The sequence below is a fragment of the Thunnus albacares genome, chromosome 19 (assembly GCF_914725855.1).
Source record: "Thunnus albacares chromosome 19, fThuAlb1.1, whole genome shotgun sequence".
Classification (NCBI taxonomy): Eukaryota; Metazoa; Chordata; class Actinopteri; order Scombriformes; family Scombridae; genus Thunnus; species Thunnus albacares.
The window spans coordinates 2,487,786-2,500,319 of NC_058124.1; the positions used below are offsets into that span (position 1 = coordinate 2,487,786).

The window sequence follows — 12,534 nt, forward strand, 5'->3', positions numbered from 1 at the left end:
TTTGGGACCAATCAGGTGCCTCTCTGATGGTACTGCATAATGGATAGGAATGTAAACATCTGATGTGCCTAAAAGCTTTGCACAGTACAGTTTGTCTAATCACCCTTTGTTGACTAAGAACAGAAACATGACAAACATATTTTTAGTGTCAGCCTGATTAATGTTCACAAGCTGGAAATGAGCTGAGCAGCATAATATATGAACTGTTTATTAAAAGGATCTGACACATTCAGTCACCAGCTACCTACTCCAAATAATGAAGGATCAGGTTCAAATGTTGATATCAGAAGCAGAGTTTAACTGGGAGACTCTTAAAGTGTTGTGAGGTGATCAGCTGCTCGTTTCTCTGGAGAAGAGCCTCCACTCTGTGAAACTACAAAAACACACAGTGGTACAGTGATGTTACAGAGTGATGTCTCTTCACTCACAAATATCTTTGTCTTAATACAGACGCAGAGAGCACATTAACAAGAGAACAGACTAACTTTAGCTGTTACTACATGGACATTAATTAGCTACAGCTGATCTAATCTGCTGCTGCTGATGTTTGTCACTTTAACCAGAGACAGCAATGGTTTTCTATTGTGCTTTGCTAATAAAAAAAAGAATGAGGAGAGAAAAAAGATCGATAAGGGAATTGTCTTAACAAATCTTGGTATTTTGCAGAGTAGGAACCAAATCCGAAATGGAACCAACTGTCTGAATTCATCTCTAGGGCAGACTAAGAGCAATTAAGGAGAAATAGTTATTGAGAGGAGGAGAGACAGAACAAGATGACATAGCTCAAAGTAGAATTCTGTTCATTTTCAAACTAGGCCTCATAGGTTTCACTATCATGAAGAGGAATAGTGTATTTTTGTGCTTTGGACGGAGCCAGGCTAGCTGTTTCCCCCTGCTTCCAGTCTTTATGCTGAGCTAGGCTAACCATGTCCTGACTCCATTGACACTCAGACATGAGACATATATCAATCTTCTTATCTCTCTCTCAAAAAGTAAGTAAATAAGTGTATTTCCCAAAAAGTTGAACTATTTCTGTAATAGCCTGCTTTGCCTGAGGTAGATGCCTCAGTCCCTGAAGGTTATCTCAAGTTGAGGCTATCCTGCTGGAGAAAAATCCACTCTGTTCTCTTAATTACACCTCAGAGGAAGCCAAAATGGGTACATAAGAAAGCTATGGAGGTTCAAATATTGATCTGATATGCATCAAAGTTTCACAAAACATGGTGTGCCAGCACCTGCTTGTCCGGAGAAGGTTTCTCATGTATCTGATGCTGCTGCTCAGGATACTGCATATGGGTCAGCAGAGTCTGGTTACTAGTCCATCATCTGTGCCCTCAAAGCTACCATTTATTGTTTTTAGTATCCTGGATGCTGACCCATATTCCCCCCACTCCCTCTGAATTGTGAAGTTCTAATCCAGTCCTTTTTGAGTCCTGCACTGTGCTCTAAGGTGTTGCTAGCATTAATGAATTTAGGCCTGTCTATGCAAACATTTTGAGCAGAGCTGAGCTGGAATCTTGCCACCTTGAGATCTTAACTATTTGATTATGAAAAACTGCTATGCTGAGACAGACTAGTTTGACCTGGCACTGAAAGTTTGTCTTTTCCTCCAGTAAGCATAATGGTTGATGAGGATGTGTTTTTGGAGCATGCATCTTAGATTCTGGGATGATTCTAAAATGCTTGTGTACACAGAAAAATAAATAGTGTGTGCTGAGGGGGTGGAGCATTTTACTCTGAGAGAAAGTATCATCTTCAATAATAGTAAACTATCTGAGTTTAGTATTAATTTTAGTTATGTCAGCACTAATGTCCATTTATAAGAGAGATAAGAGTTGAACAGATAACATACGTATCCTGACAGGCAGGATTGAGGGGTAATGTAATAGGAGAACTGAGAAAAACAGCGAGTCATTGTTACAAACTTTCTAAGCAATAGTTCTTGAGTCTCTGTAGCCTGTCGCACCAGCTAGAATGCAAGTTTGATCGTAAGCTTGAGTGCCAAGTCAACACTTCCGGCTACGTTTTAACAGTTGCACCACCTGGACTTACACTCCAACTTAACTAAGTGGACTGTATTCAAAGTGTTGTTGTAGAGAGTGAGGTTTAATGCAGTGCAACATTCAGGTGATATGGGAGAAAAAGCCACTACATACTTGTGAGGGAAACTAAGAGATCTCCAACAGAATTTTATATTAAAAAGAGAAAATAATGTGTCAAGTGTAAGCTAGCTAACACACGATATGTGTTTGTCTAACATCACCTCATTCACTGATGTCTTTTTTGTTTTTGTTTTTTACTACGGTGAAGATGGTGATACCACACAGGTGTGGTCATAAGTAATAATAGACACAACAAAAGTCTCTGCACACATCCATTTTAGTGTAAAAGATTCTATCAAAGTCAGCACCTTAACAGTTAAAAAGTTTCTGTCACAAGTAACTAAGTGCTGGCAGCAGCAATTCCCACCTCAAGTGAATGCAGCAGAAAATCACTCTCGTGCTCTTGTCTGTTCCATAACGGTAAATAAAAATAAATAAAGAGATGTAGTCAGTCAAAGACAATGTGTTCCTAGATATCAAAGAAACTTAAATCCCACTTGATGTTAAGTGCAGTATTGGATAAGACTGACTATTGCTCACTTATTGTGTCTCTTAATTGGCCAGAATTAAGTTTGGAGTGCCTCAAGGTTCAATTTTGGGTCCTTCATTATTTTCTGACATTCTATAGACTACGGTGGCTGACTGGTTAGCACTGTTACTTCACAGCAAGACGGTCTTGGGTTCGGACCCTGGCTCTCCTAGGTCCTCTCTGTGTGGAGTTTGCATGTTCTCCCTGTGTTTGCGTGGGTTTCCACCAGGTGCTCCGGTTTCCTCCCACCATCAAAAACATGTATGTTAGAGTTAATACTCCTGGCAGTGCCGCTGACCACTGGCACTGGCAAAAAGAATTAGACTTGTTCCACGGGTGCTGCACCACAGCTGCCCACTGCTCGTAGTGTATAGGATGGGTCAAATGCAGAGGACAAATTTTCTTTTCAATGTATATGAGTGCTGAGAAATGACAATACAGAAATCTTAACCTTAATCTTGATCTTAAAATGACTAATCAATTAATAGAAAACATAATAGTAGAGTAACTATTAATCAAGAATTGTTAGTTGCAGTCCTAAAAGAATCAGCATGTTGACAGCTCCATTTGTCTATTTGAGCACTTGGAAGCTGGATAAGTAATCCTGATGCTGGAGGAAATATTATACACCTTTTGTTGAAAAGGTGTACTCATAACATGTTTCATAACATTTCGTTTTAGAGATCACAAAGTACAATGCTTAAGGTTAAAACAAGGTCAAACAAAGAACTTCTGAGGCAGAGATGAGAGATGAGCTGTCAGTATCTGGAGCTCACACGAGTCTTGCCGCTTGACTCCACTGCTTTTCTTTGTTCTTGCGTTCGCACCGCTGTCCGGACACCATCACTCCCTCTCAGACGAGAAGAGGGGCTGACATGAAAGGTGGGCACACAAGATATGGGTGAGAGATCAAAAGCTGGAATGAGCAGGAGTCCACAAAGCAAGCATCTACACAGAGCACATAGAGGAGTGCTGTTCTTACCTGTCTGCCTTTTGATTATCTGACTCTCTCCAGTCATACAAGGCAGACATCATTACCATACCAGGAATTCTCCCTTTGCTTTTATTTGCCTTTGACTGTAAATGTCAAAGAAGGCCCTTTTTGTCATTTCTTCTTGTATTAAGGTCTGCTAGTTTTGTCTTATATTCAGTAGTCTGAGGATTCAGTTCTGTTATTTTGTCATGAAAGGGCATCGGTTTTTATCAATGATAGGCTGTTGTAGGAAAGGTAACTGTTAATGTTAATATCACCATCAAGTTGTCATCTCATCTTCAGCTGTCATGCTGTATTCATTTATATTGTCACCCTATTTGTTCATTTTTCAGTAAGTAGGCAATGTTTTTGGCTCTCAGCTCTAAGCCCATTGGTTCCTACTGAATATATATATTTTAAGAGGTGGTGACAAATATACTGTACTGTTTCATTTTAAAAAAAACAGCTGGTCACTGTAGATTTTACAGTTGGTGACTGATTAGTTTGCTGATTACTAGATTGACTACGTAGCCCATAAAATGTAAGAAAAGGGTGTATGGTATTTTTGCTTTGAAGAATGAATCAATAAATGTAATATTTGCCAGTACACTGTATGGCAAATGATGAATTGACTAATTGGTTTCAGACCTGGATGCAGATGGGTGACACATAAATGGAAGCGTCCCATCGCATGTTAATACCAGGTGTAAATGGGGTGATAGGTACGCCATTTACACCTGGTATTAAAATGTGATTTGTTGCTTATCTGGACAAGGAAAAACATGTTAATGCAGGTGTAAATGCATTAACGTGTTTGGATTTCAGCCAGGTATAAATACAATCTATACAGTGTGACCGCATTCATAAGAAAAAAAATTGGCCCAGTAAGTTGAAAGGTCACCTAGCTCTACCTCTTCCTGCCAGCTAAAGCAAGCCCTGCAAAAGATACAAGTAGTAGCAGTATCTAAAAGTCCTCCCTCACAAAACATGATTTAGAAATGAATGAAGTCTGTTTGTGGCAACAGTTTCCTTGACCTGTGATGCGCAGTGGTTGTTAACAAGTCCTCCAACTCCGCTCAGCTAATGTACATATTGAGATCCAATGACAATATAGCCACAACTGAGAAAACGAGAGCACATTTTAACAAAGTGAAAATGCAAAGACCCATGGATCGGATGTCATTATGAAGACATTGTATCCAGATACAGATCACATGTTAATACCTGGTGTAAATGAGGCCATTGTCTCCAAGTGTGTGGAGGGATAAACTGAAGATATTCCCACATTTGGTGTTTTAATGATGATGGTGGATCATTTTCATACTTGTCAAACCATTCAGTTAGCTCTCATGTACTATATGGAAGCATCTGCAGTAGTTATGTTTCTCCACTCATTTATTCATGTTTGTCTTTTAATTTGTCACCAGTTTGTATTATTGGTATTTAGACAGCTATGCCAAGTTGAAAATGTGAGCAATCAAAGTACTGTCAGAATAACAGATGGTTGGTTCACTCTTGTGAGTTGCTCATCATGTTTTTTTTCATCTCATGGACAAATAACCCATTGCCTTCATTGTATGTCTTTATATAAGCATGATTTCATATTCTCACTTTAGGATGAATTTACAACCTAGTTGGTTAGCCTGTGGTGAAAGCAAGCAGACAGCTCTTTCTCAGTTAAAAGTACTTCTCTTGATTCAGTCAACCCTACCTTGCCCCTTCTTTTTTTTCCTGCCAAGCTCGTCATTTCTGACAAGGATAATCTTTCCTTCAGGGATTATCGAGCTATCCTGTAGTCATCACTTTTTGTCAGCTTAGCTCATATTAGCCAGCAACCCATGGCTTAATAGTCTGAGCTTTGTATCTCAGTTCAAAAGGAACACCGAAGATTTGTGCCACGGTTCAGCCATAAGTCGGTTAAACCAGCATGGTGGTCGTTCACAACCCCAGTTCCACGGTTCAAAGCCCAATCTGGGAAAATGAAGCGCCCAACTGTTGCCAGAGGTATCCCAGTAATACCTTTCTTTAAGAAAATAAACGTTGAGTGGAGCTATATTGGAGCAAGCAGGACTTAGCCTCCTGCCCTTGCCACACACTGTGGAGGAAAATGGAGGTGAAAATAGGTATGTTCACATGTTGGGTAGTTAGAACTTAAGTAGTTATTTCATTTTAAAGGTCAGGATGGACCCCAACTGTGACTTAATTGCTACATTGGAGTAATCAGTAGCTTGACTGATGTATCCTGCCTTTGAGTTGGTCTTATGAAAAACCAGCCTATAAAAACTGCAGATATAACCCCCCTCCCACCCCCCAGCTTCTGAAGAGCAGAGTTCAAAATAAGTGATCTACCACGACACACAGCAAATGGTCTCTCAATCAGAAAAGGACATGCACCCACCATACAAAGCATAGCGCTGAATAAACAACTCCGTCTGCACCAGTGTTTGCTTTCGATGGGCTGCCCGACTCCCCAATGTAGCGCACAGTGACAGGCATGCAGAACATTGAGCTTTTGATTTGTGAGTCTTTCCCATTGCTCAAAAAGCCCGAAGGCTGGTTGACTGAATTAGGAGTTAGAGTGTTATCTCCCCAACAGAGGCAGAGTACTGATTGCTGCCCTCATTGGTAGTGAGGAGCACGTTTGCCTGGTGTAATAGCTGCCATAGAAACCACATCAGGCAAGTAATTGTTTAGGAAACCTCAGAAAATTAAGAGGACAACATTAAAATGCTTTCACTTGGCTTCGTTTTGCTTCTCTGAGGGTAAATTTTTTATCAAATGTTCAATTTGTGGGGCTGCAGTGTGACACTAAATTGACAGCAGTAGGTCTATTTTTTAACTTTCTTTGTCTTCTTCTTGGACTCCAGAGAGTTAGAACAGCAAACCCCATGGTTATACACACATTCAATATATATAGCAATACATATAGCAATGCAGATTGTCCAATGGAGACTATTGTGGTGTTACTTCTGGCAGCAGTGAAGAGCAAAACAGCTGAATCTATGGCAGAGTAGGAGGCAAGTCCATATAATCATTTCTTCCCATTCAGTTTTGATGCTTGATGGATTATGTCAAGAAGAATTACACACACCAGAATGTTTCAAACCTACAGTTGCGTAGTTAAAGTTTTCTGGCTGTTGCCAATACTGTACTGTCCATCATTTCTATTGATGTAATAACATTGTACTCACCAAGTTAATTGCTTAGATCTATGAATGCAGCAATTTTTCTAAAAAAGACTGGTCAAGAAACATGAGCAGTCAGATGATCAGACAGGTTGTATACAAATCCCCGGTTTAGAGTTCATGGTTTCCGGGGACAGCTGTGGACTTGTACACACAGACCACGGACACAGATACGTTCCACACGTGTGCACTAGAAAACAAGGTTAGGGCCGTGATAACTTTCCAGAGTTGTAAAATCCAGTCTCTGAATATTATAAACTGTTGTGCAGTGTTTTTCTAGCCGTATATAAGCCTTTAAACACTAATAATCTGTTACTCCAACAAGACTGGATCATATTTCATTGTCTCACCGGTACTTTAAACAACACATCCACATCAGACCCTTGTCTTGAATGCAGCTGAGCTTTTTCTTCACTACACCCTAACCATCCGGCCTTTCTGCCCTTGACATCATATCATTCATTTATTTGTTTTTGACTGAAAACTTCTAGCAGGTCACTGTGGTGCAGCTCTATGGCTCGGCCTAGACTGCAAAGTACACGCAGTTACAAGCAAATAAACTTTACAGTACTGATAAATATAAAATAATTAGTTCATTTTGAACCACTCAACCCTCCAAAAGGAAAAAATAAATGTTGAGGTTTTCAGCGGGACTTAGCTGTTAATTAAGGGGTCAGAGAACACCTGAGAAACACCATATTTTTTGAGATTTCATTTTCATTTTCCCTCTGTGTGCAGCCTCTCTGCCCACTGAAAAGTTTTAACAGTTAGCTCAATGGCCTATATTTACTTTGCTTCTTGCAAAGTAGTGACAAACTGAGATGTTCTCGTCAATGCCCTTTATGAGAGGCAGTCACATGAATAACAGGACGACTGATGTTATCTTTAATGAACAATGTAACTGATTTTGCCACACCGGCAACCCTTTGCTATGTTTCCAGGGTGTTACGGCGTTGACGGTGAGAGCGACTCCATCATGAGCTCCGCCTCGGAGAATTCGACAGAGCCTTGGTTCTGTGACGCCTGTAAGAACGGAGTGGCTCCCAGCTGTGAGCTCTGCCCCAACCAGGATGGCATCTTCAAAGAGACTGACGCTGGGAGGTGAGATACAGAAACACATTGACCCAGTGGTCACTCGCCATTTACGAGAGGCAGCGAGTGGAACGTGTTCAGAAACAAATAACGCCTAATGACCTTAACTGGTCAAAATGCTGCAGGCAGCCAAAGGCTATCTAAATTGTACATATATTCAGTAGTGGGAGAAAAGGAAGTTGGATTAAGGAGGAGAGAGAGAGAGAGCTGGTGGAGGAATGAGAGAGGGGGATGGAGGGAAGAGAAGAGATAGAGGAAGAAAAGGAGTGAGAGAAAAGAGTGTTATGTGAAGCGTGGAGACTTCAGCCACGTTATCGCTGATAGTGCTCCTCAGCCAGGCTGCACCCGAATTTACTACTTCACTAGAGCATGAAAAACACAGCAAATTAAACTGTGAAGCGGTTGCTTGCTAGAGATGGATATCTTTATATTGGACTTCGGATTCTCTTCCCTAAAGTCCACATTTGAAATTGTGTCACACCAAACTGTAGCCAGCGTCTGGGGCTACATAAATCTATGAATCCATTTCTTTTTGAAGTGTCTGAGCAACTCACTGCAGCCAATTTCATGATATTAAGTTTCTCATTGTCTGGAGTAATTCCCCACACTAAATGCAAAAATAACCACAGCCATAGATTCTAATCAGGTATGCAGAAATCAATACATTTTAAATGTCACCTTTTTTAAAAACTACTTTTCATCATGAAACATTTTCAGGTCACAGTTTTCATACTAATATATTGTACTTTGTTCTGTTTTCCTTCAACTAACCAGTTTATCATCCAATTTGATTTTTATTCTTCAATGTTTTCAGATGGGTGCATGTGGTTTGTGCACTTTATGTTCCCGGAGTAGCGTTCGGAGACATTGATAAACTACGACCAGTGACGCTCACGGAGATGAATTATTCAAAATACGGGGCCAAGGCAAGTACTCTCTAACATATTGATGCAGAACAGGTTGTAAGTTTGTTGTTGGTTCGTTTAGGTTTTAGTAACATGCTTAAAATGCCGCCTGAGTCATATTTTAGGCATTCCTTTTGATTATCCAGGGAATGACTTCAAGCTAGAAAAGGCTTAACTTTTTCTGAAAATAATGTCCAGATATTGAGTTAAAGTGTTGTGTAATTACTGAAAACAGTTGGGCTGTCATTTAAACTAAGACATGAAAGCAGTCGAAGTGTCAGTTGATGTGTAAACACTGAAAGTAGTTGAACTGACAGTTCACGTGTATGTGATAAATGCAATTGAACTATCGTTTGAATAATAAGAGATTAGAGCGTAGTCAGTTGAAGTGAAAGCACTGAAGACAGTTGTGTGTTAGTATTTCAGTAGAAGTGCAAGAGATGAAAGTAGTATTAGTGGTATCTGTCTGTTGAAGAGGAAACATCAGTTGAAGTGCTGCTCTGAAAGCAGTTGAAGTGAGAACATTGACAGCGGTTGACATTAAGTAGTGGCATGTGTAAAGTCCTGTACGTGTCATATTTTATACTATTTTTGATGACCTTATCCTGCATATTCACATATAGTATATAAAGGTTTCTTGGTATTTTAATTTAGCCGGGTCACGAGGCCCTGATCACACTGAGTGCCACTCACCAGCATACTACAGCAGGCTTGATTAGACACTTTGAATATCTGTCAAAAGACCTATTTTAGTCAAAGTATGTGTCTCCTAGGGAGAAGAGAATTCTCAGAGGGCGAACAGAGCGCCGAGTTAAAACATTTCATCCATCATGTTTTCACATTTACACATTGTATGATGCAGCTAAAAGTGACACCTTCACTGACTCATAAGAGGAAATGACATTGTTTCGGTGAAGGTGTGTGTCTTTTGTGACTAAACAACTGAAAAAAAACTGTTGTGTTTAACAAGATGTCCTATATGGTCATAGTCCAATAGGAACCATTGTTCAGTGTTGTCTCTCTGTTGTATTCTGTTGCCTGTAGGAGTGCAGTTTCTGTGAGGACGCCCGCTTTGCTAGGACCGGTGTGTGCATCAGCTGTGATGCAGGAATGTGTCGCTCCTACTTCCACGTCACCTGCGCACAGAGAGAGGGACTCCTGTCTGAAGCCGCAGCGGAGGAGGTAAACACTGTTCAAACCATGATGGCTTATTATCACTAACCTTTCTTGTTAAGTTGTGAAAAAAAATATCAACGTTATGTGATTTTCCACTTGGCTACCAAAACCAAGAGCCTGGTAGCCCAGACCACTTTGTTGGTACGCTGCATTAGCACGCAGTAATAACTGTATTGTGTTGAAACCTGAGCTTAGTTATGAACATTCATACTGTAACTGTTAGCAGCGATTGTGCTTGATCACACTGTGACAAACACTGGTGCATTTGGACATTTTGATGCTAAAACATACATACTTTGACCAAAATTTGGATTTTTGGATTTTAATACATGGGACACTAATGTGAAGCTACAGAATGAATTAAAAACCTCAAAAACTCAAAAAAAATGTACCTGCCCTTTAAAGCCAAATCAAGACAACAGTTTGACTTATAGATGAATCAGTCAGATGAATGATGAATCAGCATTTTCTGTCAATTTTAGTGCTGTGTTTACAACAGTTACTGAGGTCAACAGCTCGTGTTAATAGAGTTGTTGTGTAGTCTTAGTATCTATTCAAAGATCTGTAAGTCCTTTTACAGCAGGTTTATACTTTGACTATTGTTTGTGAGGATGTCATTTAGTTTACATTTGGATAACAAATGGTTCTTTTAACATTTTTTAACAACAGTAATTCATCTACATACAGGTGTAAGTCAGACCTTACCAGTTTTTTCTGCCTCCTGCTTTGAGTTTGTTCCTGTCTCTCCGTCATCTGATGCCTGGGCTGCCTCTGTGTGTTTCTCTTTCCTCCTTCAACTTTTTCCTTCAATCTTGAATCCTTCCTTTTAAAAGTCTGACAGAGCATGAAGCAGAACTTGAACTTGCATGGTGTTAATTACAGTAATTGTGGACAAACGACATACAGTGGGAATACATCAGCAGTCAAGCTATCAAACTATCGAGCTACATTAACGTTACTGTAACGTACAGCAGCAGCACCTGATAAACTAGGCGGTTAAAACAACACTAACGTCAATTTAACAAACTAAAGCTTCACTCAAGAGCTTTTCTAGCCACTTACTTTGTTGTCTTCTGTCTGACATTATTATTTAATGGCGTACATGAACTCTGATTTATTCGTCTGTCTCATGAAAGCGGCTCCAGTCTGCCTGCTAGCTTCAGTGAGGAGGGTTAGCATAGCAGGAGCTGGTGGTAGTTTGTTGGTCCGTGTTAACAGTAACAGTCTTCTCTGTTTCTCATACAAGGAGAAAACACAGAAAACAAAACAAGCGCTCCTAGAAGCTACAACAGAAACTGCAGTAAGGAGCTAGTCTGAGCTAACAGCTGTAAAGTGATGGAAAGTTTGCGTAAACACTATTTCTGAGTTTGAGAGGTGGCTAAATGGCGTTTAGCCTCCTCTACAGCCCTGATTACAACACACCATATACAGTTTAAGCAACACACATATGAACACATGCGAGCCTGTTGCGCTCCTGCTATCCTCCTAGTATAAGTTACATTAGTTTTTATTTGTATCTTTCAGGAGGGGTGGGGGTGCTATATACTCCAGCAGAACATGGTTGTATGAAGTGGATGGTGCAACATAGCTATCAGGCTAGGATAGCTTCTTCTTCTCTGTGTTAAGATGGTTCGCAGTAGATCAACTGTGCAAATTCATGTGTCAACTCTCACCAAAGTTGAAACTGACGTGATTTTGGATTTACTTTGCCCCCCCAAACTCTGAAAAGTCTTACCGTTTTCTCTCAGGTAACGTTCCATCCAGCATTGGCACAGTGAAATAAACAGATCAGCCCGGAGCCCTACGGTTAAATAACATGTAGTTGATCAGTAGGAGGTTGAACTTTTCCCCGGTCCCGGTGGGAGGCAGGCCGGCCCGGGGAGACCGCGGCAGGTGGAGGTGATGGCAGAGCTGCAGCTGCAGGCTGCACGCATGGCTGCATTAACTTAACAACAGCAAGGCTATTTTGTTTTATTTTATTGTTGTAGCCTGTATGCTCAGTTAGCAAAGTTTGTGAAGAGTTGATTCTGCTGAGCACTTTATATAAAATACATTTGTTGGATCATAGTGTTTGTGTTCTGTGTTTTATTGCTGTTTAAATGTAGGCTATTATATGGCTATTTAACACATATATCTGCTAGATGTTCTATATGGACGGAATTCTGGAATATTAACGGACATAATGGTCATCAAAAAAAAAAAAAGTCTAGCTTAAACTCTGATATATAGTAATATTTATGAAGATAACCTGTATAGATGACAAATGTTAAAGTCAACAATAATGTACCTCAGCTTCATTTCTTTCCCAGAATGACGTGAACATTTTTGATGGTGTATTTGAACATAAATTGAGGTATTAATAATCACTGCTGAGCAGCTCATGTATGCACCGTACATCACCTACTGCTGCACAATAGAAGTGTCTAGAAAAGTGCCTACGCACTGCAAACTAATGAATCTTGTCAATCGCACAAAAAAAGCTGCTATCAACAGGTGAAACTACTGATTGCATCCACTAAAGAAACCCAGACATTAATGATTCCAGGAAGCCAGCAGCTCAAAAAAAAAAAAA

General features: G+C 40.1%; 1 protein-coding gene across 6 annotated transcripts in view; it reads left to right on the plus strand.

Annotated features, from left to right (window-relative positions):
- phf14 (PHD finger protein 14) overlaps positions 1 to 12,534 on the plus strand; it is a 95,918-nt gene that overhangs the window by 11,207 nt on the left and 72,177 nt on the right. For all 6 annotated transcript variants that reach the window (XM_044335171.1, XM_044335166.1, XM_044335167.1 and 3 more), the window contains exons 5-7: positions 7,731 to 7,890; positions 8,696 to 8,807; positions 9,831 to 9,968. In XM_044335171.1, coding sequence (XP_044191106.1) covers positions 7,731 to 7,890; positions 8,696 to 8,807; positions 9,831 to 9,968 — 410 coding nt within the window. The remainder of the gene's footprint in view (positions 1 to 7,730; positions 7,891 to 8,695; positions 8,808 to 9,830; positions 9,969 to 12,534) is intronic.